The following is a 26,767-nucleotide window of genomic DNA, read 5'->3' on the forward strand; positions in this document are numbered from 1 at the left end:
AAAAAACTGCGTTCGCGCCTTTTTCCATGTTTTGCTGTTGCTTCAGTGAAACATTTCTTTTCGGTTTAACAGAATCGGCTTCATAATAAAAACGCAGCTGAATTAATTGAATTTGAGAAATTGAGAAATTCAGCTCAAAAGTGTATTTGGAAAATTTCCCCTTGCAAATGAATGAATGAATGATTTTATTGTCCACCAACAGTAGCATTATACAGATTTGTTTATAACAGTTTTGAGGAACTTTTAACGGTTTTTCGAACATCCTCTCAAATGAGAAACACGAAACACAAGTGAAACATCTTCGTCAAGTTAAAAGCATGCGATTGGCTGTCATTGTGTGTCATTCTGAAGGTAAACATTGCGGCGATCGGACGCTCTTTAGCATATTTCGGCAGTATTTGGGGCATTTCTGGCCACAAATTCAGTGTATTTTCACAGAAGGAGACTCTCTAATTGATTGTGGCTGTGCTGAACGATCGCACAATGAGCAATTTACTGCCGAGAACGAGCTTCTTGGCTTCAGAGGAAACTGCGGCGCTTTTCACCAACGAAGAGACGGCAAATGCCCGGTCAAAAGTGAGTAAAAGACTCCTCAAATTCTCCTCCCAGGGACTTGAATTCACGGAATCTTTGCAGGTGGTGGAGTGGCTGAATGAGGCGTCGCTGGCGGACAAGGCGGACAAAGTGGAGCTGCTGAGCAAAGTGCAGGAATTGACAGTGAACGCCGAGGCTGAATTCCTGGAGGAGTTCATCGACAATGTGCTGACATTCGCCCAGGATCCGCTGGCGGACGTGAAGAGGGCCGTGCTGGGCTTCATCGAGGCGGCGGCGAAGAAGCATCCGCAGTTCCTGCCCAAGATCGCGCCGATTCTCGCGCTGCTGCTGCGCGATCACTCGCCTCAGGTGCAGAAGCGCGTGACGCAGGTGTTCGCGGCGGTGTACAGGAGCGCCCTGCAGTGGATCTGCGCGGACGCCGAGACCACGGACAGCATGGAGCAGGCGTGGAATGTGCTGGGCAACGTGAAGGCGCAGATTGTGGACATGATTGACAGCGAGAACGACGGAATTCGCACGAACGCCATCAAGTTCCTGGAAGGCGTCGTGATTCTGCAAACGTATCCGGACGAGGACAGCGTGAAGCGTGACAACGACTTCTCGCTGGAAGACGTGCCGATGACGCTGAAGATCGCCCGGCGGCGGAAGCTGGAAGACGAGGCGATGTGAGTGAATCAATCTTAGCTGCTTTTTCTGTTACTCAAAGACGTTTTTTTTCGTGTCTCTTTTGCAGAAACATCTTCGAACTGCTGCTGAAGTTCCAGGCGGCTTCACACATTTCCTCGGTGAATCTGATCGGCTGCACAGGATCTCTGTGCACCATCGCTAAGCTGCGTCCGTCGCTGATGAATCCCGTGGTGGAAGCGATTGGGAAGCTCAATTCCAATCTGCCGCCGACGCTGACGGACTCTCAGATCAGTTCCGTGCGGAAGCACCTGAAGATGCAGCTGATGAACATCCTGAAGCTGCCCTCGTCGTACGAGATGCAGTCGACGATCGTGCAGATCCTGGGCGATTTGGGGTGCAGCAATCAGGAGATTGCGCGCGCGCTGCCGAAGGTGGACAAGCACGAGCAGCAGCGGCGCGCCAAGCGGGCGCTGGAGTCCAGCATGGCCAGCGCGGCGAAGCGCGCGCGCCACGAGGAGCGCCAGATGGAGGTGGACGTGGAGGAGATCGCGCAGCAGAAGGCCAAGTGTGCGAAGATCAACGAGGCGAGCGTCCTGGAGGCGATCAAGTCGGCGGAAACTGTTGTGCAGCTCGTGGTGGCGACGCTGGTGGCGCTGCCGGCGGAGTGTCCGCAGCACTTCCTGGACAACTATGCGCCCATCATGAGCATGACTCATGGGCAGCAGATGCAGAAGATTGCCGCCGGCCTGGCCGAGCAGATGACGGAGAAGCGCGTGGGTCCGGGCGCGAGTGCGATCACGAAGGAGCCGCCGATGCGGCCGAAGGTGTCGCTGGAGGAGGAGCGGAGCATTGTGCAGGGATTGCGGGCGAAGGAGCCACTGGTGGTGGAGCAAGCGGCGCCGGCGGAGGCGCCAGAGGTGGCGCGCGAGGATGAGAGTCAGCAGAGGAAGGACGAGGCGACGAAGAAGCTGCGCGAGCATCTGGAGCGCACGAAGGGAGAGCAGAATCTGCTGCCGAAGATGAAGCAGCGCGTGCGCACGCTGAAGCTGCAGGAGGTGACGAAGCCGCTGTCGAAGCCGGTGAAGGAGCAATTCCTGCTGGAGGCCGTGAAGAGGATCTTGATGGCTGAACGAGCGGCGCTGACGGGCGGCGCGGCGAATCATCGGCGGAAGATTCTCACGGTCTTGGCGTCGACTTTCACGCCAAGTGTCCGGGAAGCCATTCTGCAGTTCATCTTCGAGGACATCCGCGAGCAGCTGGATCTGGCGTTCTCCTGGATCTACGAGGAGTACAGCCTGCTGCAGGGCTTCACGCGTCACTCGTACATCAAATCCGAGCACAAGCCGGACTACGCGTACAACAAACTCCTCTGCGATCTCATCCAGCACGTGGCGTATCACGCGGAGATCCGCGACAAGGGATGGAAGGTGGAGGTGATCAGGGCGCTGTATCTGGAGACGCCTCTCATCACGGACGAGTGCATTGACATCCTGATCACGCTGTGCGAGATGGAATACTACACAGAAGCCGCCATTGCGCTGGCCAAGGATCTCGCCGTGGAGCGTCCGACGAAGACGGACAAGTTCCTGAAAGTCCTGCTGCGCTTCGTGCTGCACGAGACCGCGGAGATCCGCAGCAAGGCCATCGAGGCGGTGATCACGATCTACGCCGTGCACAAGATGATGGTGACGCAGATTGAGGAGTTTGCGCAGCTGTGGCTGTCGCATCTGGAGAAGGAGACGCCGCCGGATGACATCTTCCATCTGCAGTACGGCCGGCCGGAGCCGATGCTCGTGTGGAGTGACGATCTGGCCAGGATCTGTCTGAATCTCTTCCTGGCACTCATGCCGTATCACGAGCAGCTCATCCACAATCTCTGCGCCGTGTACACGGCCACGAGCAGTGACATGAAGAGGATCATCCTGCGCTCCATCGAGGTGCCGATCCGACACATCGGGCCGGACAGCTTTGAGCTGCTGAATCTGGTGGAGAACTGCCCGAAGGGCGCGGAGACGCTGATCACGCGCATTATCTACATCCTCACGGAGAAGAGTCCGCCGACGCCTGAGCTCGTGGCGCGCGTGCGTGAGCTGTATCACACCAGAGTGTCTGACGTGCGACTGCTGATTCCCGTGATGAGTGGCCTGACCAAGAGTGAGATCCTCACGTCCCTGCCGCGCTTCATCAAGCTGAATCCCGTGGTGGTGAAGGAGGTGTTCAATCGACTCCTCGGCCTCATGGCGGACTTCGTGCACGCGCCACTTCCCGTGAGTCCCACCGAGCTGCTGGTGGCGCTGCACACCATCGATCCGGCCAAAGTGGAGCTGAAGTTCATCGTGAAAGCCACGAGTCTCTGTCTGGCGGAGAAGGAGACGTACACGCAAGAGACTCTGGCCATTGTCCTGCAGCAACTGGTGGAGATGGCGCCTCTGCCCACGCTCCTCATGCGCACAGTCATCCAATCGCTCACGCTCTATCCGCGCCTCGCCGGCTTCGTCACGAACATCCTGCAGCGCCTGATTCTCAAGCAAGTGTGGCGCCAGAAGGTGGTCTGGGACGGATTCCTCAAGTGCTGCCAGCGCCTCGTGCCGCAGAGTCTTCCCGTGCTGCTCCAGCTGCCGCCCAATCAGCTGCAGGACGCGCTGACGCAGTGTCCGGACTTCCGGGCGCCTCTGCTGGATCACGTGAAGTCCATCACGGAGATTGGCGCCGTGTCGCAGCAGATCCTGGACGTGCTCGCGGGCAATGTGGAGAAGGAGAGCGACAAGACGAAAGCCGACGAAGCTGAGCGCAGAGATGAGCCGCGGCCGATGGAAACTGACCAGCCACTTCCGCCGGGAGAGGATTAGACAATGCCCAAGAATGTCGTGTGACTTTTCTTTCCTACTGAATTATTAATTAAAATCCAGGAAAATTGTTAAACTTCTGTGTCTATCTTTGTCCAGAATTTTACTCAAAGCGCTTTCAGGAAGATTTAGGACAGCTGATCAGGATTTACAGTGACTGCGGATGAAATAAAACACTCTGAGATATTGAAAACCAATTAAAATCATGTTAAATTGCAAAAATTGGGCTTTAAAAGCGAGATTTGCAATTGCCAAAGGACATTTTATGACTGGAAATAGATTAAAATGAGCCTCAAAGCTTTTATAATGATAATCCAGGTGGTTTATTTCATTGGCAGCAACTGTAATTCGACCATAATTGACTCGGAGGAGTTGAATTGACTCGCAAAACACTGGCATTTATCGTGCTGTAATCAAGCAATATGGAGAAATTATCACGAAGATGTTCAATTTCTTTAATAATTTATTAAAAATCGTATGCTAGACATTTCGATATATTGCCGTAAAACTCAATAAATAGGTAATTTCTACAGGATTGTCGCTGAAATGCTTTAGTCTATTGATCCCACTGCAGCTGCTGCATTAGTTCGTTTATCCGATGGATGGGAAATTCGGGTGTGGCGCTCTTGAAGCTGCGCTCGCTCCTCTCCTCGGGCTCCGGCTCCTGCTCCGCCGCCGCCGCCGCCGCCTCTTCCTCCTCCGCCGACGTGCCGTTGCGCGTCCGCCGGCTGTACGTGCTGACGATGTGCTGGAACTGCGGCCCGCTGGACACGGTGGACGTGAGCGGCAGCGGGCTGCCGGGGCGGCCGAGGTACTGGTAGTTGGCCTGCTGGTAACTGTCGGTGAACTTGTGCGCCGGCGGGCGCGTGGGGCGGCGCTTGGGCGGCTGCTGGCTGGGGTGCTTGACGAAGTAGCCCGGCTTCACGCACATCATGCCGAACACGCGGATGCCCGGCACGCTGGCGTACGTGGGCTGATCGTGCGCCATGGGGCCCTCGAGGCGGAAGCCGTCCGGGCAGCGGCAGATGACGAGGTAGTGCGACTTGCCCGTTCTCACGTTCTGCAGCGCCAGCAGCGACCAGTCTTTCGGGGCGCGACACTCACGCATCTCCGCGGTTGACTCGCACGTCTTGGCCAAGGTGATGGCCTGAAAGTGAGGAGGAGACAAGCTTTGTGTGAGGAAAGTCTCTTGGGAATTCTCTCTCTCTCTGCGGCCCATTAAAAACTCATTACACGGCCAAGCAAAGGTGTCGTCAATTGGTCTTTGATCCGTGCGATTGCATGCAAATCCGATGATTTTCTCCTCTAACTTTTCTTAACTTCCCGTTTCCCGCGCGCGCGCGCGATTTGCGTATGAAATGTATGAAGTGAACTGTAAAAATTTTCTAATTTGTAGAACAAAAAGGTCTTATGATGTGAAACATTCCTATTTTGCGGTTTGGTTTTGGGCGATTTGCCATTGAGAGCAGCGTCTGGAGTGTTTTTCTGGAATACAATCTCCCAGCATTGCGGATTATGTATCAAAACGCTATCTCTCGTGCATCTATTGAATATTAACAAGTTGATTAATTTACTGGCTTTGCGGCCGTTTGCGAATGACGCCCAGACACAAGGAGGCGAAGATGTGGCCAAAAACTGTACACCACTTTTAACACTTGTTAGATTCTTGGTGCACTTTCATTGCATTCAGTTCATTTTACACCAATCAAGTTGAAAATGCATTAGAAAACTGTGCTAAAAGCATTTTTAAAGAATCTTAGAAGATTTATCAGCAGAATGTGAGGTTAGAAAATGAATTTTTCCAGTTATTTCACTGAGAAAATTGGTGATTTTGCCAAAAACCAACTGAAATTGAAGTTCTCATGAGATATTTTTGCAAAATTCCGCATAAAAATGCACTTAAAAACTGTTCTGAAAGCATTCTTAAAGAATCTTAGAAGATTTCTCAACAAAATGTGAGGTTAGAAAATTAATTTTCCAGTTATTTCACTGAGAAAATTGGTGATTTTCTTCAAAACCATCTGAATTTTAAGTTTTTATGTGATATTCTTGCCAAAAACCCGCATAAAAACGAAGAGTTTTTGAAATGTACAGAATTTGATTTTAAATATTTTAGAGGTTATGTTGAAAATAAGGGTTAATTCTTGTGTTTCTCGCTCCAAATCTGCCAAAATAGCACAGTTTTTCGGTGCAAAAGCTTAATTGAGTCATTTAAGAACGAATTATTCATTCTTTCACTCTTCTGTACATCACTTCTGACCCTAATATCTTCCCCTTGGCCGGATCAGTCAAGAGACGATGAACTGATCGTCAATTCTTGGTGTGATCTTCATCACCGGCAAAATAGGTTCATAAATATTCATCTCATTCGCTAAGTATTCTGTAATTCCGCGGATTATTCGTCTCTGAAGCTTCTTCGCGCCACGCGGACGATTTGTGTGAGATATTGGAAGAGAGTCTTGGTTGGTTTTTCTGGCGCCCAAATGAAAGTTTTCTGGGCTTCTTCACTCGCTCCTCATGATTTGTGCCAGACTTTTGGGGGCTTTCGCGTACACCAACTGGACTTTGAGCGCGCGCGATGTGGGGCTCCATTGATTGATTATTAGTAATTATTTTGGAATTGTGCAGCCCGAGAATTATGTTAATGCGCTATGAATCTCTTTATTGGCCTCTCCAATCCCCCCAGATTGTGGGCAAGATTGTGGGTCATGATGGTGAATCAGTGAGTGAAGCGAGATCTCCTCTAAAACCACAAAAGAGCTGTGTTTTGTGTGTGCGCTGGGATAAAAAGCTCACTCCATAAGCATATCATGATGCTCGAGAGGCGTTTGCAATATGTAAGGAAAAAGAGATGTTTATGCTCATATGCTAATGCACATAATTCTCTCTTCTCTCCTCTTCATCTTCATCTTCATCGGGTAAAACCTTCAATTTTACTCTTCAACTCACTTTATCGCTCTTTGGCCAGTGATTGAAAAGTATATTTTCTCACACAGAAAAACATCAACAATTCTCTGCGCGCATAACGGAAAAAGCGACGCCAAATTGCACACGCGGTTGATGTTTTTCCCTCCCGATTTTCACTCAGGAATTCGATACGGGGTCAAATATTACGTGTTTGAGAACTCCATCAATTCATGCCTTTTTCATGCCTCACAAAGAGTGTGTCACAGTTTTTTTTTCTACCAATTCGCCCAATTACGACGCCAAAAGCTATTAGGGGTAATTAAAAGTAATTTTGCGGAACTGCTTCAGACTCTCCGGTGAATTTCTAATGAATTTTTCGGATCTGTGAGAGAAGCAAGGGGAAGATATTATGGTCAGAAGTGGTGTACAATTCAATTGAAGTATTTGCAAGTGGAAGTGTTTCAATATTTTCAATTTAGTTCGTGAAAAAGTCACTTTCAAAAGGAATTAACACAATAATTGAAGAAAAAAATGATTTTTCACATATTTCTAGGTTATGTTATGAATTTAAGACAAACTTTGCCACTAAATAACCACAAAAATCAATAAATTCTGCGCCTAAGCTGGTATAATTTGCTTTTATCTGAGGAAGATCACAAGATTTCAATTTGAAACTGTGTTAATTATGCTAAGATTGATCATAACCTCAAAAATACTGTTTTTGGGTACAAAATTGTTTATTTTAAGAATTATTTGATTGATTTTTTACACTTAAATAGCAAATTTCACCTCATTATCGATTTGTCTTGCCTTTAAAAGATTCCAAACAAGTTTCTCAAGATAATTTTGAGGTTATGTGGCCAAAATGCATCCAAAAGATCGATTGGAAATTAGATTACATCAAAATATCCCAAGAAATATCCACTGGAATCTTTAAATATTACTAAAATACTGTTTTTCTCTAAGTTTTCAGGGTCAAAAACTCCTAAATTTGAGGTTATGATACTTTAGACGGTAGAAAAACTCTATACAGCTCCGGAAAAATGTGAAAAAAGAAAGAAAACTCATGTTTTAAGCAGTGTTTGGTGTTCTGGAAGTGCTGAACATGATTTAAGGCATATTATCTCCCCCTTGGAGAGAAGCGCGAAAGACACGCGATATTGAAGGCATTGAAGAGTTGTGAAAAATGGCAAAGAATCACTTTCAATCCGACAGAGAGCATTTCTCAGCGTGCAATTAAATTTTTGCTATTAATTTCTCTCAATTCTTCAACATCTCAATCAACTTCTTCTTCTTCACATTTGTGTGTGGATCACAAGATGGAAAAGCGCATAACTTTCTTCACTTCTCTGTGAAAGAGTCGCACTTTGTTGATAATCCACATAGATTTTTCTTTCAATTTCCGCATCATGAAAATTCACATCAATTCCCATCAACTTGCGCCCGATGTCGATTTTCAAGGGGGAGGGAAAGTATAGGAAGATCTCTAAATGCAATTGTGACGCTCAAGACAATGGCGTACAATTTGTGAAATTTACATTTTCTAATCATTCTGTGAAATTTCTAGAAAGGAAGCGAAAGAGAGAAAATCTTCCGATGGCAAAATGTGTGAAAAGTCGTGCATTAAAATGTGTTATATTGGCTTGAGATTTTATGGTTTGCCTTTTTGTCACCTCATCGGCATTAACATTGAATTTATTACCTTTTTACTTCTGTCACCAATCAATTTGGTCGTGTGCAAGTCGTCTTCGTTGAGGCTGGCCGAGCATGGATCCCGATATCTGTCGGAAATGAGAGAAAATGTGGGATAAATTGCACATTTGCATCTGCAATTCTCAACACAGCAAAACATTTGCTATTTGAAAAGCCCATAAAAGCCCATCGAAACCATGTCTTAAGTCGACAATAAATGTTTTGGTAATGTTGTTAAAGCAATAGAATGGGAATGAAATGAAGATTTTAAGTGTGATTTTCCTCACAATTCATGCAGAACATCTTCATACAAGAGCTTGAATAGATTTAGATCCTAGAAAAACTGCTCAAAATTACCAAGTCGAGAATTCTGTGCGAAATTTAGAGAAAAAGAGTGGAAAATGAAGGAATAAAACATATTTTAGGTGTCAAATTTCTCGTCGAAAGAGGAATTTGAGGGTAAGTTTAAGAAGAATATTAATAAATCGAAAGAAACTTTACGGTTTTTCTCTACTTTCAAGTTCAGATTTTCATCAGGATTTATTAAAGATTCTCTTATGCACAAAAATCAGGAGGTTTTTCTACTTTCACACTCGATTTTATTGTAAAACCTTGTGTAAAACCGTAAATATCCGATTAAAGATCAAGTAATAAAGAAATGCTGCCTATTCATTAAGGTCTTTACAAGCTTTTCAGCTGATAAATTCGCTTTTTACTCTTTAAAATCGTTCACACTTATTTTATAAATAAATTTTGAAGAGATAACAAGATAAAATATCGTTTTTAACCAGATATTCGCAAAGAAAGCAACGTTTCTTGGAATCTGAATTTGCATTAGCAACTTCTTGTCTTCATATGACCAAACTTTTGGCAGTTTTTTCACCAGAAAAAACTACACTTTTACTCATTGCCATCGTAATTAAAAATAAGTAATCCAGTGAATGTTTTTACAGGGACTGCAAAAGATGCAAGATTGAATGTTAAGACAGCATAACTTTCAATTTTTATGGCGATCATTTACACCACAATCGCTGTTAGCTTGTCTTCTAACATCGATCGCATTCATTCAACAATATTTTGCTGAAATAAAATCACTTTCATTTCAACTCGAGAGGTTAAAATCTCTGCGCATCGCAGTTCCGCTTGAGCGTCTTAAGATGTTTATCCCTAAATTTATGGGAGTAATTGCAAAGTAATTGCAATGTGCAAAATGTGCATGTTGCTTAATTGCGAAGATCATATAATGGCTATGAAAATTTTACATGTACACACTTTTGCCCCAGTGAAAAGTCTCCATAAAAAAAAAACTGACGCAGCTTTTTCTATATCTGCATAAATCTCAACACAACGCAATTAGCATCTTGATGCATTGGAAAAATTTCTCCGATTGCGCCGTGCGTCAATCGGCCAATCCTGACCGATTCGCCTTACCTGGATGGACACGCGCAGAGGGGTTGAGTGTAATTAAGTCGCACGTACACCGCATTGCAGACCTGTGGGTGAAATAGTTGAGGTGAGCCAATAAATCACAGGTGTAATTGGATTAATCACTTCGGCACACATGGCCGCGGTGCGATATTTTACCTGCTGAATGGCGCACTCGGGCAGAAGATAAATATGCTGATTATGTGGATAATAGTGGTACTTGGTCGGTTTGGCAGTTCCTGTGGCCGGCGGTTTTTGCTGCAATGGACAAAGAGAGGAATTCTTCATCTAATCACTGCCAAAGGGGGAGATAAAGTGGCTTAAAACCATTGTTTGATTGCCATCTTAAAGTAGTTTCTGTCAGAAACGACTTTAAACAACTCTGTTGAGTATTTGTCGTACATAACCTCAAAAATTACACTAAGATAATACTTAAAAATCGATTTAAACTGCGACAAACTTAATGTTTTCTTTTTTAAATCACTTTAAAGCGTCAAAAGGATACTTTAATGTGAAAAATACCTAAGAAAATACATAAAATTAAGAGTTTTGACATTCCCAAATGCTCTTTTTGAGGTTATGATTAACTTTTCCATAATTTTTAGTGTTTCTTAGGTTTAAAGTGTTCACAATCACTGAAAGATACTTCAAAATGGATATTTTCAAGTGAAAAATTCATAATAAATCACATTAAATTGACATTTTAAATATTCCTTAATGGTTTTTTTGAGGTTATGATAAATTTTTCCATCATTTTAAATGTTTCTTAGGTTTAAAGTGTTCAGAATCGCTGTTTTTGATAAGTAATAATGCTTATCTCTGCTCACAATTCAGAAAAGTCGTCTATTTTATTCAAATAATCTGCTTTAAATTAGTGACATAACCTCAAAAAAACTAGAATTTTCATTTAAAGTAAAGTTATCGTTAGAAATTCGGAATATTTCGCTGATTTGTTTGCAAATAAGAAGCAATTTTAGACACTTTTACTGAATTCTGCGCCAGTTTCGACTATATTTTCCCCTTGATCGTTAGAATTTGATGAATTTCTTCATGGTTTTCGGGTGGGCAAAAAGAGACGTGTGATTATTGTTGCTCTCATGGCTCATTTTTGCTAACAATCCCCAGATTGACATGCCAAATTTCGTTAGCGACGCTCAGGCAAATGATAAAAAAGACGCTCGGTAACTTTCTATCTCGACAATGGTAGCATCGCGATCGGCGAAGAAAGATAGAGAGAGAGAGAGAAGGAGGTGAAGAAAGATCACGTATAGAATGTCGGAAGCACTTTGGCCGATGAGGATGATGATGGAGGCAAAAGAATCCACAACTTCACAGCGTACAAACATAATAAACACTCTCTAATGTTTTTCTGTGTCGAATGATTAATGGAGAGATTGTAAATTGTCTGCTTCCATCGTACAATTTTCATGACACAATATGACGTTCTCATTCTTAATATTTCCTTCCAATACAGCCCATCGGCAAATACACAGTCAAATACTTGGGCATCATTAGAGATTCAACTCCGAAGTTGGATTTCAATTAATTTCCCGCGCCTGAGAACTCACTGACATTCGTAATATGCCCACTTAATGGTTTCATTAGTGCGATCTCAGAACAATTTATTACGTCCCAGGTGAGTGAAAGAGATGATCCATAATTGCTCCGGCACGTTCGCAGTCCAATTTTCTTCTTTTTCTATTGAGAATCAAAGTAAATAGGAAGTCCAGCGAAAGGAGGTGAAGTTGGGAAAAATGCCGCTCATTTGTGATCTCTTTCAGGAGTTTCTGCTCAATATAATGCATGTGATAAAGTGCTGATAAATTACATGTCGTCCAACACTAATTGTCTCAGCGTGTAATTAATTACTTAATCGCGATAATTAAGTGATTTTCACTAAATAAACCGACTCACGGCGTGTTGAGTGTGTGTTGCGAATGGAGTTTTGTTGTTCTGGACAAATTGATTTCTAATGCATTCTGACATACTCTTGTTTCCCCTTTAAACCAAGCTTTAAACTCACGCCACGCTCAGCAGAGCAAATACGAGTTTTCCTTGTAGGATTATTCAGTAGAATTTGTCTACTTTTCAGGCTCTTCATGTGCCAAAGATTGCAGGAAAGTTAGGATCAATTAATCGACACTTACCGACACTTATCGATACGATTTACGTTCAATTTTGTCTTCTTAACAGAATTTTATGGGAAAAATAGCTCTAAAATGGACTAATTAGTCTTCAAACTGTCGATTTCAGCCATTTTTCCCCTAAAATTGTGTTAAAAATAGAAAATTGTCCGCAATCGTATCGATAATTGTCGGTAAATGTCGATAAGTTCAAAGGAAAATTATTCCTAAACAATTTTATCATCTTCAAATACATATAATTGATTTATTCTGAACACAAAGCAATAAATAAACTATAAATGAGTAGCTTTGAAGGTAAATAAATTCAAATATAGGTGAAGAATTACTGTTGAAATCATCATAAACATTTCTATCTCGATGGAAATGTGTTTTGCTGAAGTATTTATTGAAACAGTGGCTTTGCTTTAATAGAAAAGAATGACTTGGAAAGCAACATTCCTTGGCAATTGAGTCAAAGGGAGGCAAAAGTAGCAGAGTTCTTCGCCCAAGGGTGACAAACATGTTTCTGGCTTTATGTGCAAATATATCGTTATTCCATCATCACATAATGATGCACATTATTGACGAACATGCTGACTTTGGCTACAAAGTAAGTTGAACACTTTTAATTGAGTGGTTTTTTGATCAAATTAAACTTGTCTATCATGAAGATTTGACATTGAAATTCGCACAAGAAAAGACACGAGAGAAATGTCTTTAAAATTCCACTTGAGAGATGTTTTCTTGTGAAACATGGAGATAAAGAAGTTGTTGTATTTGTTAAAGAAACCACACTAAATCTTATTCACAGTTTGATAATGGACACTTTGGAATGGAGATAAAATTAAGTGGAAAAAGATTTTATGGGTAAAGTTCAAGGCATGAAAAGCCTAACGGGTTTTCGGGTGAATTGATCCAAAGACGGTGATTTTCTGACACTCGACAATCTTAGGTTTTTTTTTTTGGTAAATCTTGGATGTCAAAGAAATCTCGGTGCGCATAATAAAAAATGTCCCATTGTAGGAGTGAATCTTGAGCGCTCAAGGGTCAGAAATGATCGGCATTAGTGCAATTTGTAGTGGAAAAATCATTAACTCGCTGAAGATGGAGAAAAACGGTTTTAACAGTATAAGAGAGAGAGAGAAATTCTCTAAATTACAATTCATCCAACAATTGATGGAATGTCAAAAAAGTGCCGTACTTTTGAGCAAAATTGTGAGAACCATTCATGAAGCTTTGTGTCGCGCCATTGACTGGGGCGCTTTTCTACACGCTCGTGTAATTAAAGACAAGAGTCAAGTGCACACGTCGGCGATGGAATGCACAGAAGACGCTGGAACAATAAGGCTCTGGTCGGATGCGTAAGCGCGGGGGAAAAAGTGAAGTTAATTGAGAGACTAATCTATCCTATCACGGAATCGTGTTTCGCCCATTAAGAGAATTTCAAACATTACCAAAGATAGAATAAATTAATTCTATTTTCAGCAAAAACCATTCAAAAGAGGGGGGCTTTTCGAGGGAGGAAAAGAGAGGTAAAAGCACGCCTTTGTGCCTCTGCAGAATATTCATCTCTCCTTTCTCTCCACACAGCAACAAAACCTTCGTCTTTCTGCCTACTTTCAGTGATTAAAATCACACGTGGTGCATTTCACTATTGCTTTTTGCTTTAATTGAGAAATTGTTTCGACCATTTGGGGCGGATTTGGCTGCAGATTTGCATTTGTGCGCGCGCGCGACTCTTTCGCCGTCTCAAGGAAGGCGAAATTAATTATGCAAACTCCGCCGCATGTTATGTCTTACTTTGATACTCATTGACCGCAAAAAGACATTTATTAGCAAACAATGAAATTGCAACGATTATGTTATTGTTATCATCCACGCTTTTACCTTCCAGACTCTCTTGTTTTACTCTCATTTCTCCTGTCAGCTCCAATGCTAACAATCTGAGAGATTGGCCATCGTTAGCAAACAAACAAACACACGCGAAAAGAGCTCTTTTTTGCCAATTTTCCCCCCTGTGAATTTTATTTGGTTGATCAGCAAGAAAAACACCTGTTGATTGCACTCTGTTGCGATGCGAAAGCAACAACTGACACCATGTGGTACAATTTCTCAAAAATTATCTTCGTTCTGGTCTACAAATATGAAAAATCTCTTTGCCATCTCTTGCAAATTCAATTTTACCGCTCCACAGTTCTATTTTCAGTCGATTCACTCCACCCAAGGGGGAGATATTCACTTGGAAGCGGTGTAGGAAGAGTTCAATTGAAGAATTCATTCAAATACTTTACAAAAACCAATGAATTCTACTAATTTGATTAGAATTCACAAGTTCCAACTAGATTTTCTAGGTTATGTTGCTTCTTTAAGACAAACATAACCTCAATTTTTTACTTAAGATCCTTATTTTGAGGAAAATTGTGTGCAATTTCGTTTTTAAATACGATTTTAGGGGGAAAATCGATAATAATGACAGTCTAAGGACTTAATTAGTCCATTTCAGCTCTGTTTTTCCCATATAATTGTGGTAAAAGAAAGGAAATTGCATTTAATTTGTATCAATAACATTAAAATGAATTCTTTTATTCTGTTTTTAAATTCTTTTGAACACCAAAAGTTTATTCAATCACGCAATTGATAGATTACAGCAAAGGATTAAAGCAATAGAGCTTAAAATTACAATCGATTGAGTGACATTTCTTGACGCTTCTCGCTCTTTTGGGACCTAGCTTGCATCATCCGACATTTATCGAAACGAATTGCGTACAAATTCCCTTTTTAACACAATTTGAAGGAAAAATAGGTTAAATCGACAGATTAAAAAGACTAATGAGTCAATTTCAGTCATATTTTCCCCTAAAATTGTGGTAAATGAAAGGATATTGCACGATATTTGTATCGATAAGTGTCGATAACTTCAAAATTGATTCCTTTATTCTGCCTTTAAACTCTTCTGAACACCGAAAGTTCATACAATCTTACAATTGACTGATTTTAGCAAAGAATTGAAGCAATAGAGCTTAAAGTTATAATCGATTGAGTGACATTTCTTGACGCTTCTCGCTCTTTTGGGGCCTAGTTCGCAACCAAATGTCTCAAATTGACTAATTAATCTCTACATTATCGATTTTAACTATTTTTCTAACCTAAAATTGTTATTTAAACAATAACAATGTTATTTGTATGCAATTTATCGCAATTTTTTTGCTAATTAAATCTTTTAACTGACGTTTTGTAGCGTTTCTTTCTTCTCCTTGTTAATGTTTCTAACACAAATGACAGCGTCTTTTCTCAAGTCGTGCGCGGATTTTGAGCATCATTGTTTCCCCCTTGAGTTCATTTCTTAGCTCAGCTCTCATGATCTTCACTCGGGAGAATTGCATGGAGAGCAGAGCACGTGATGAGGCAGAGTTGGTGGATTATGACACAATTTTGCACTGGTTCGCCAATAAATTTGCACGGAAATTGAGGCGAGAGTCTTGAGCGGATACTTTTCTACCTTCTAAAACATCCAACATTGTGTTGCACGGGCAATTTTGCTGAAGACAAAATGAAGAGCAAAACAATGGAAAGATAGTGAATGTGATAAGATGTTCAATTTCTGTTCGTGGGCAATTCACACTTTTCACGAGGGGGGCATTTTTTTTCTCCCTAATTAAAGTCGCGTCGCGAAGAACGAGGTCAGAAAATCTACTTGACTCGCAAAATGCCTCAAGTTCACTGTGGTAGAAATGATTTAAGGCGAGAGCAACAGTTACAAAGGGCTGTCATAAAATTATCCCAGCAAAATGTATTTTGAAGAGAGAGAGAGAGAAAAAAAGCATCGACTAAATGTGTTAAACTTGACAGATTTATTGAATTATTTAATTGCCTGTGCAGAGTGTGAAGCGCATCGCGGCTCATGTGGAAATTTGATGTGTAAATTTTGCATAAGAAAAAGACTTTGACATGATGGATAAATGAATTGAAACTTTTACCACCCAGTAAATGATCTGTTTTCTGTCTATGATTTATTATCAGAGAGGAGAGAAAGCAATCAAGCTTCTCTTACTTTATTGTCTATTATGAAATGTTGAGAAGCGATTATCAATTAATTCTGCCTTGTGACACTCTTCAATTCTATGTTAACTCTCTTGTTACTTTTGAGCGACTAATCCGGTTGCCTTCTTCTTATGCCTTCGCTTTGACCCACTTGAGCATCTTACAATTGATACATTAAAATAGAGAAAACTACCACGAAAAATTCCCCTTAATCGGCATAAAATCGTCCAATGAAATTTTTTGGGAGATGAATTCATCAATTAAATGAATTGGGTCTTTAAAGGCCTGGGAAATTGTATGTGCGATTCGCTTTCTTTTGAATTTCTTCATTGATTAACTTCAATTTCATTTCACATGCTTTTATGCATTGATTTCAGTGATGCGAAGGCACAAGAAAAAGCGCTTCTTGCAGTGGTGAAATGAAGGTTTATCCGAAATTTTTCTAGCAAAATCATCGTCAAATGAAGCCTCCAATAATGGCTATAATTACAGAAATTAAGGTGGGCATCTTTGAAAAAGTCTAACATACTTTAGGCACTTGAGATGCGCAAGAGCTTTCCAAAGGAAACTGAGAGAATTGAATGCCAAATTTCTTCTTAAGACGCTCGCGTATTTGGAAGTCACACAAAAGACACTCAAAAGAAGCACACAACAAAGATCTCCATTTCCATCTTAAGCAATACACCAAAGATGTAATGAGAAATTTGAGGGGAAAAATAGAGAAATTGTGTCTCGTAACTGCATTCTCGAAGAATTAAGTATTAATTTTTTTTTTATCTCCACCATTCTTCTGGGGTTCTTATGTGATCTTCTTGCGGTGTTTGTGTGTGTTTTTCATTCTGTCTTCTGCCCAGCCAAAGAGAGTCAAAACTCCGCTCCACATTGGCTGTGATTTAACAAAAGACACTGGGTTTTGTGACGCCGCTACTCGTATTTTGCCACTATAATCGACACAATTTTCCCATCGACATTGCGCGAGATTCACTGGAAGGCAAAAATGCAAGAGTGATTGATGAAAGTTTTTCGAGAAATGCAAATCAATTTGTACTTTTTTCTCTCACTCTCTTTGTGAGTACAAAATCTCTGGCTATCCGTGATACAGATGGTTTGGCACAGTGTGTGGCTCTGTGGGCTCAATTGCGCCATTAAACCTCTTTCTGTGCTCAGAGCTTAAGTTCTGAGCCGCTTTTCTGCGGCAAAGTAGAATAAATTCCTAAAAGAGACAATCGCAGTCATCTTAATTATGTTTTTACTGAATATTCACAGAGAGAACTCATGACATACATAATTACATGTAACGCTTAAATAATCAAGTGAATGAGGACGATTTACATAGAGTGGTATAAAGAACACAATCTTTGCTGTGCGGCTTCTGTTGCTCCGCCGAGGCGTTTAAGTCTTTTTGTGCTATTCCATAACATGTTGCTGGCTGTCTTTTTTCCCAATTCACTCCTTTTATTTTCCCATACGCTCTGCGTTTAATGTAATTGCCACTGAGGAGGTTGATAATCGACAATTTTATTGATCTTTTACGCTTCGTTATTACGGCTATCGCTCACGAAAGAGGAAAAGCCGCGATTTGCTTGTCTGCCAATCGATCCTCGAGGATAAAGTCTCTTGACAAAATCGCTTGAAACAAGGGGAGATAATATGGTCAGATGTGGTGTACAGCTCAAGGGAAGTTATTAGGCAGTGGAAGTGCTCAAAAGATTACAATCTCCATTTTCTGAGAGCTTCTTTAATTGACAAAATATCCCAATTCTTTGGTTTTCACTCGATTTTTACGGAGAAACAATAAAAATAATCTTTTTATAGGTTATGTGACTAATAATTGACAGATTTAGTGAATAATTTTCAGTGTCATTGGCAAAATCAGGCATTTGCATGCAATTAACATTAATATTCTCGGTTATTCTGATTCTTTGATACCAAGAAACACTGAAAATTGTGTTGAAGTAGAACATAACCTCAAATATAGTCACTTGTACTTGGAAAATGTTTATTTTTAAAGCTTTCTGAGCGACTTTAGCTCTGAATCAGCAATTTTGAGTTCATTAGGAAATCATAACAGAGGATTTTGTGATCTGGAAAGCTTTCAAGCGGAGTTTTTAAAGATTTCTCTGTGATATTTTGAGGTTATGGTTGGAAAAGACACTCGAAAAAGCAGTTTCAAGTGGATTTTTAGGAAGTAAAGGATAGAAACTTGGAAGATTTGTAATAATTTAAGAATCAGTGTGAAAACAGTCTTAATTTAGAATTTCTACAACTGCTTTAAATCAGCTGAATTTCTCTTTAAACACTTACATAACCTATAAAAAGCAATAGTAAAAGAACCTTTTCAGAAAGGTTCGCAATATAATAAACAATTTTTTAATCATCTTAAAGCTCTCTCTAAGCTGTACACCACGTCATCCTCATTATCTTTCCCTTGATGTAATATGTAAGCTCTCTTCAGTTCAGTTGTTGGCGCCAAAATATGTAACTTAACATCATCTAAAAACGACACAAGCTTCAATACAGCGGCAAAGCGCCTTTTGACACCTCAAGTGTTGGGAAAGAGTGACTTTTATTGCCATCCAAGTGCGTTCAGAAGCGCCAATAAAGTAGGTTTAATGGGCGCGCGATTAATACTTGTGACATGTGTAAAAATAACAATTTGAAGAAGTGAAATTTGCTGCCTAATGAGCGTTTAATTGCGCCCAGACGAAGTCATGGAGTTTCTCAAAACGAAACAAAGATTTATAACACCACAAGATACCACACAAATCCTCCTTAAATGCCTCAAATATTTACACTGCAATCTACTTTTACTCGAGCGATAAATTTCGACACCGCAGTATCCGGTATAAATGGGCTTGATTTCATTGCACAATTGAAAGAAAGTCTCTCTCTATTGCGCGCAATGGCGAGAAAAAGAACATTTCGAGGTTGAGTGAAGTAAAAAAAAAAAATTCTTGAAAATCTGGATCATTTTGCCATACTCAATGCATCTCAAGAGGAAATCTGATGAGGTGGTAAATACCAGTTTTTCCAACCCAGAGAAATTGCTCTTTTGTGGTTGGCGAATGAGATAAAAAGCGCGCGCGCGCGCAATAGATTCAAATTCAATTGCCGCACGTTGCAAAAGCGCAGAGTTCATGGCTTAATTGGCGGGCATTTTTCACCTGGGACGAAAGAACGTGCAAGAAATGATTGTTTTTACCACCGACATTTCCTCTCAGCGCAATTTCCGATGATCTCTGGCAGTGATCTTTAGGCATCGTTCTGGGCAATTTTCACTTTTTCCCCCGTCTGGGCAATCTTAATTTAATTATCGCGCGCTGTTCTAGAATTCCCGCCAGTGAAAAAGAAATCAATTCGTGTTTTGCATTGTGTGCATTTTCTCTGTGGGGCAGAAAGTGACTTTCTTCGAAGAAGTGAGAGAAGAAGGTGTTGGAAAAACACTGACCATATCTTCAACGGTGAATTTTCCCCAATGCTTCACTTTTGTGGTGGTTTTGCAAATATGCAATTCCAATATGCAACATTGCAACATCTGATATGAATTTTTCTCCTTCTCTCTCTCTTAATATCATACAAGAACTTCACAAAGTGGCGCGCAAATTGAGTGAAAGAGAACACGCATTGTTTGAGTAATTATTTTAATTACTATTTTCACACTCACCGTGCATTTTTTTCATGTCTTAAGTGAATGATTCAGGGAGTTAAATAACACTTTTTAACGATATTTATTTGCAATTATTGAGAATGTTTCCCGTATTAAACACTCCGGTGGAAATTGAAGGAAATTGGCAGATGCTTTGGCTTTGCAGCTTGACTGCTCACTTGATTTATGTTGCTCACATTCTTTTATTGGCTCGCAGAGACAGTTTTTTCGTCTCCCGCTCAAGATGGCAGAAATCACGGTGTTCACACCGTCTCTAATTGCCACATCTTCACCTTACTTTTCCATGCAAATGACGAGCGCATTCTGCCGCGCCTGATGAGAATGACTATGTTTGCTGACGATAAGTGCACAGAATGCGCATTTCCTTGCCACCAAGGGGAGATAATGTGAGTCAAATCTGTACACCACTTCCTCACTCATCCATGATTGGTTTGAAAAATTCCCAACATTCGCCAATAATCTCAGATCAGATCAATAACGAAAATTATCTCAAGACGTGTATGGAATTTTGGGTCAATTTTCCTTTTGATGCTAAAAATTCGCTATTTCTGTCAATTTTCGAGAAATTTACCTTAAGATAAAAAATAATCTAAATTTTATGATCTTTCAAATGACGTTGAGATTATTGTGATATCTCAATTCTAGGCTGAGATATTGCAAAACGCAGAGAGATGTGCATATAAAGACTGCTAAAATTAACTTATGACTGAAATCTGACTCAAAACTAACTGAAATCTAACTAAAAAATTTTATGACTAAGTTTTCGGACAATATTTTATGATTTTCTTCAGAGAGTTTTAAAAGGATGTCGATTAGAATCTTTTCAGCTCAAAATTTCAGCTGTCAAGTAAAAAATTGAGGTTATGTTTGATTTTAGCGCTGTTTTTACCACTCAATTCTAAGAATCTCGGTTTCGATTGATTGAAAATGCATAATTTTACTAAAAAGTGGACAAATTTCACTTGCAGTGCAAGAATTTCTATTTTAAAATGTTAAAAATGACTAAAATAAGTCACATAACCTAAAAAACTTGTGTCAAAATGCAGACTTTGAGTGAATAAATATTCAAAGCGTGAGCTGAATATTGCAAATACTCAATCACTTCTACTTTTGCGTGATGTACACCACCCCAGATTCACTGTCTTCCCCTTGTTTTGTACCCTTTTTCCCTGCTCGTCAATTTGTTGGAGGCAAAATGCACTCGTGGTGCAGCCAATTTGTGAAACGTGACAGTGACCTTAAACGATTGCTCACACGCGATCTCCGGAGGTCAGAGTCAATCCGTCGCTGACCGTGGCGCGCATGGCTGATGAGGAGGATCGTGATGGCGATACGGAAGGACTTTTGCCGTGGTAATTTTTGGCGCCGCGCACAACGGTTGAAAATGCGCTGTTCGAGCGCCACGAGGTCGATCCACTCTTGGGTGTAATTTCACGCCAGAGAGGATTTGTATAGCCATTGGAATAATTCAGAGATGGAATTAATTCTTCTTCATTAAAAATTAATACATCAAGAGAGCAGAGAGAATGGGATGAAAAGGGAGAATGAATTTCTTACAAGTGTTTGCTACAAGAAGACCACGGATGGAAGAGATATTCAATGGTATTTAATGCAGTCATGATACAATTCTAACGGAGTCCAACACACAAATCGCTTCCTAGCTGCAACGCCATGTCTTTGGCGGTGTCTTTCACCATCTTCTGCCCCTTTTCCTTGGCCATTCGCGCCAGCGAAATGTGCTTCGCATGACTTGTTGTGGGATTTCGTCACATTTGGGTCACACTTTTCCATGGGGATTCTGACGAGTTCTTGATCTTGAAGAAGCTTCAAGTCTTCGTGTTTTACTTAGAAGAATCCCCACAAAGATTCGGGCTTCTTTTCTCTCACTCTCATCCAACGTCATCATCACAAGGTAGCGCGCTGTCATAATGGTGATGCGATTAAGGCTGAATTATGATTCGTGCTGATGTCTTCTCGCGGTCCCTAAAAGGTTGCCGTGTCAGTTACTAAACCTACGTGTTTCCCTGGCGTTTCTCACTCAAAAAGCCCATCTTAATACACCCGATTAACATACATCTGCGGTGATTACTTAACGCCACTCGATGCTGCTCACGTGTGCAGAAGTTGTGCACATGGAAAAGAGGCGAAAAGAGCGTCGGGAAATTTCTCTGTGCGCGCAATTTGCCTCCATGATGTTCTAGAGCCAGAGATTCTGCGAGCATTATGGTGTGAATTCTGCTGTTCCACTGGCGGGAAAATGAGGTCAGTAGGCGTATTTCTTTTTCCATTCTTCGATGGCGCATTAAACGCATACGCAAATGCATAATATCTCTTCTCTCTGTCTTGATGATTTCCTAACCACGACCACAGAAGAGCATCTTATTGACTCATTTTCATCATCATGCAATTCCGTGGAACATTGTCGCATCACTTCTTCTCCACGTTCATCTATTTGACTTCTGGGCAAATTGTGAGGAATTTCTCAACAGACTTTCACGCTGGCCGCGGAAAATTGGACGAAAGGTGTGATTGTGTGCCGAAAAAAAAAGAAGAAGGACATAAGAGGCCCATTTTCGTGACTGTCGTGCGAATCGTGCAGCAATTGCTGTGCCGAATTGATTCCGTTTGATCTCCACAGCATTAATGTGTCGATGAGCATCGCTGATGAATTGTTATTGGTATCAAATGATCTCCCCAAAGTTCTATTTTCTGACACAATCTCATTTCTCCATTCCACTTCTTCGTCACTCTTTTTTTTGCCTCACACACTCAGCTTCTTGGGAAGTTCACATTGTGCGCCAGTTGAGTATATTCTTCATGCAAACGTCTCCGATGGTCATGGTTAGTGAACATGAAGGTTACTATAGCAATCACTTTAGCCACTTTTCGTGCGGTCTTTTTCCTCAAAATGTTACCATTTTCCGCGCATCGAAACATTTTTAGTCTAAATCTAACGAATCGCCATTTTGAACACCTTTAAAAGACATTTTGCTCATTTATTCAACCCCTGTTGTATGGATTTACTCCGAATTTCAGTATGTTATAGCTGACATCGAGACCTTTTCAGCGATACCCCACTTATTAGATTTGACGTTGTAGAACCAGAGTTATGACAGATTAAAGTTCACACTTAAACTTTAAACGCCTGTATCTCGGCAAATCTATTATGCATCAAGATGAGATTTTAGTATGTTACAGTCCAAGTCAGGATGTCTCTAAAAATATGTCAAATTTTTTAATCGATGCAATAGAACCGAAGTTATGATAGTTTAAAGTTTCAATTTTAAAAACACTTTGACTTCAGTGCTATTTCTTTGCTCCTAATAATCTAAAGCTTGTTTTAATGATATTTAGTAAAAGAACAATTCATTTGATTAATAAAATCTTCAAAATCTTATCTGTCAATGCCGGAAAATCCAAGTTATAAAAGCTAAACTTGGTGTTTTGCTTATCCACGTTCTTTTCGCGATGCCAGATTGCGCACGATGATATAAATTCCTCAATGTCTGGACGGAAAAGTATCACTCTTATTGAAATTCCCCATTCGTAGGTCAGTGAAGGGTTTTGCATCAGCATCAACTTCATCAACTTGCATGATGGAGTTTATGTTGAAAGAATATAAATTTGTCAATTGTTGGCATTACACGATCTCCTTTATATTCCTCTCCTTGCCTCCTCTTCCTTCCTCTCTTTCTCTCTCTTTTGCCAATGGGAAATTATTCTTTGTCATTTTTTTTTCTCCTTCATCAACATCAGCGCACAGAATGAATTAAATCTCGCTGCCATGATGAATGAGATGGAATGTTATGGAGTCACAATGTAGCGATTTTTACACTGAATTCGTAATGGAAGAATTCTTTCTATGCAGATTCGTTCAATGTCGCTCCGCAGAAGCGCGCATCTCGTGAGGTTTTCTTCTCTTTTTTTTTTAATTAAATTAGTGTTGGCAGCTGTGCAATAAATTCTCACATGCTAAACTGCCAATAGGAATTAAAGTAATTAGCAATTCCTCACTGATATGCTTAGGGGAAGTTCTCTGGATGTACAAGAAGAAGAAGTGCACATAAGAATCATTCTGCGTGAATCTCTGCACGCATCGTGACATAATATGTGGCGAGGAGCTTTCATGTGGAAAATAGAGTGAAATTCCCAGGATTTCCGAGCTCAATGACTCAATAAATTATGTCAGAAATGGACTTATTTTGCGCCTGACAATGAAAACAAATTCCTCTTCCTTTGTTCATGTGGAAATATACGCCAGTAGGAAAAGGTTTTCAGCATCACGTTTTTTGAAGCGCGCGCGCTCGCTCGCGATCGCATTTCGCCATTGCGCGCGGAGAAAGAGATCTTTGTTGGGCGCAACTGACAATGAAAGCAATGCCAAGAAAATGCCAAGAAATGCCTCTTATCACACACCCCGCGCCTCAAACGCCATCGCAGAATGTGTTCTCTCTGTGCCACACGTGACATATTTATATCAGTTTTTTTCTCAGGGCGCCGATAAAATCACGACGCCGCGCAATTGGGTTGAATTCAAGCGCAGAATTGATCGCCTTCACCTGGCAAATCATCCGCAATATCTGCATTTTCGTGCTCTTTGGCCAGATGTCCAAAGGAAATGCAATTCCTTGGGAGATTTTTTTTTCTATTACAAATGAGGCGCACTTTGGCGCACATTTTATCTGATTTCACCTTAACTTCTTTTTACTGCCATCGCGCAGTTTATTTTACCTTCAATTGAAAAAACAACAGATTCACAACATAAAAAGAAGATGTTCTTTACGAGGGGGCAATAAACTCCTCTTATAAATGCATTATTTGACAGCAATTTTGTGCTGTAAAATTACACACCATTCAACATTTAATTCCAACTTCCTACGAAGTATGCAAGAGTTGCACAGTTTTACAGCTGTCTTACTTTTTCTTCTGGCCCATAAGATGTACTCAAAGCACGGAATTTATGATAGTGTTGTTTTTTCTTGTGATTTAATCAACAAATATGCTGATCAAGTCTCATTTTCTAGGGTTTTTATTGCGCCAAAAGCACGGGAAGTTTGTGTGATTTCGCCTAATTCTTCACATAATTATGTGCTATCAATAATTAAATTATCGTTTTTGGAAGTGAAACGTCATTTCTTGAAGCACTTCTTAACTTCTGTGAGCCAAAATGGAGCAAAGAAGAAGTCAAAGTAGAGTAAAAGCATTGAAATGCTCAAGGGAGAGATATTTTGGTCAGAATCCTTGCTTTTCTAGGTTATGAATCTTACTTTAAGGAACATTTCCTAACTAAATAACATTGAGAAACACTCATTTATGAAACTTTTATTGTAATAAAGAATGTTAAACAGTGTTAATTGTGCTAAGATTGAACATAACCTCAAAAATATTGTTTCAGGATACAAAATTGTCTATTTTAAGAACTATTTGATTGATTTTCTACTCTAAAATAGACAATTTTCAGCTCATTGTCGATTAGTCTTGCCTTTAAAAGATTCCAAAAGAGTTTCTTTCAAGGATTTTTTAGGTTATGTTCCAAAGTTCAACCAAAAGAACGATTGAAACTGAATATATTTCTTAAAAACTGTTTTTCTGTAAGTTTTCAGGCTGATAAAAGTAAAAAAAAAGCGTCTTTTTTAGCACAAATTCGACCTAAATTTGTGATTATGTTACATTAAGCGGTTGGAAAAATCAATAAAAATGCATCTCCCCCTTGGAAATGCATCAATTCGGCGAATTCTCTGTTGAATCTCTTCAAACCCGCATGAAAAATTTGCAATAAAATTCCCTGTAAATTGCATTTTGCCATGGAAAGCTCTCCGAGGCAGAAGTATGGGGAAATGAAGCTCAAAGGAAGTGTTCTTGAGCGTTAAGAATGATCCTCGGCGTCTTCGGCGGCGGGAGAAAAGTGGCCTTTGGGAAAGAGCCATAAAGATCGCTGCAATGCAAGCGTTTGAAATTGATTAGCCTCAGCTGATGATCGGCTCAATGTTGATTTTCTCAATCAAGATTCAACTCCTGGGCAGCAATTTGCCGAAGACGGCGGGGATAATTTGATACGAGTGATTGGGGAAATGAGCGGCGCTAATCGCGGGCAATCTCGTGGGCGCGCGCGCTCGTCAGTTATTCGCCCCTCGGCGCGGACTCACCTGGGGTTTGGTCTTCGTGGCATTGGTGGATGCGGAAGGCAGTCGGATCCGTTGCTGGTACGCGACGGAATTGGGCTTGGAGAGGCTCTCGATCAGCGCCGAAGCCGTTACGTTGTAGTCGTAGAGCGACAGCTCGGACGGCTTCACGGTGTGGCGGCTCGTGGCGCTGGTGGTCTTGGCCTCAGCGTGCGTGGCCGGCGACACGGGCGGCGTGAGCGTGGTGAGGTCGTCCGCGGGCCTGAGCTTCTGCTTCTGCGCCTTCGTGGCGGCCGTCGCCGCGGATTGCGATGCGGAAGACGTTGGCTTCTTTGTTGCCACGGACGATGGCCTCTTGGTGGTCGGCTTGCTCTTGTTCCGAGTACCGCTGCGGGTCGGATGAGCTCGCGCTGCATCCTCATCACCGTTGGCTTCCACTGGAATTTTGTTAGTCACCATTAATCCACCGTATCGCGCCACTCTGTCCACAATTTGCTCCAGTAGACGCCGCTGCTGGGCCGTGAGCGTGTCCGGATTCACATGAATGAGCTCCCGCAGGTGCGCGGCCGCGGCGGCGCTGGCTGGTGGCGCCGCCGTGGGATCACTCGTGATGGTCTCCACGGGAATGAACTCGCGACTCACACGGTTCTGCCGATTTGTCCTCATTGGTTCCACAACACCCGGAAATGTCGCACTCACACTCCTGGCCAACATGAGCACCGCGGCGCTCAGCAGCAGGCATCGCAGCACCGGCGGCGGCAT

At 41.6% G+C, this 26,767-nt stretch overlaps 2 protein-coding genes across 2 annotated transcripts; one reads left to right on the top strand and one right to left on the bottom strand.

Moving 5' to 3' along the window:
- Window positions 1-352: 352 nt before the first annotated feature.
- Window positions 353-4,187, top strand: LOC132264959 (symplekin). Its single transcript, XM_059765316.1, has 3 exons — window positions 353-576; window positions 637-1,220; window positions 1,289-4,187. Exons 1-3 carry the CDS (start codon window positions 484-486, stop codon window positions 4,029-4,031), a joined length of 3,420 nt encoding a protein of 1,139 aa, XP_059621299.1. The 5' UTR covers window positions 353-483; the 3' UTR covers window positions 4,032-4,187.
- Window positions 4,188-4,520: 333 nt separating this feature from the next.
- Window positions 4,521-26,767, bottom strand: LOC132265236 (uncharacterized). The gene is made up of 5 exons (XM_059765813.1): window positions 26,030-26,767; window positions 10,212-10,310; window positions 10,059-10,120; window positions 8,638-8,716; window positions 4,521-5,175 (listed from the first exon to the last, which is right to left on the bottom strand). The coding sequence occupies exons 1-5, from the start codon at window positions 26,765-26,767 to the stop codon at window positions 4,585-4,587; spliced, it is 1,569 nt and encodes a 522-aa protein (XP_059621796.1). The 3' UTR covers window positions 4,521-4,584.

This window comes from Phlebotomus argentipes, unplaced genomic scaffold (genome assembly GCF_947086385.1).
Source record: "Phlebotomus argentipes unplaced genomic scaffold, Phlebotomus argentipes genome assembly contig_2, whole genome shotgun sequence".
NCBI classification, from domain to species: Eukaryota; Metazoa; Arthropoda; class Insecta; order Diptera; family Psychodidae; genus Phlebotomus; species Phlebotomus argentipes.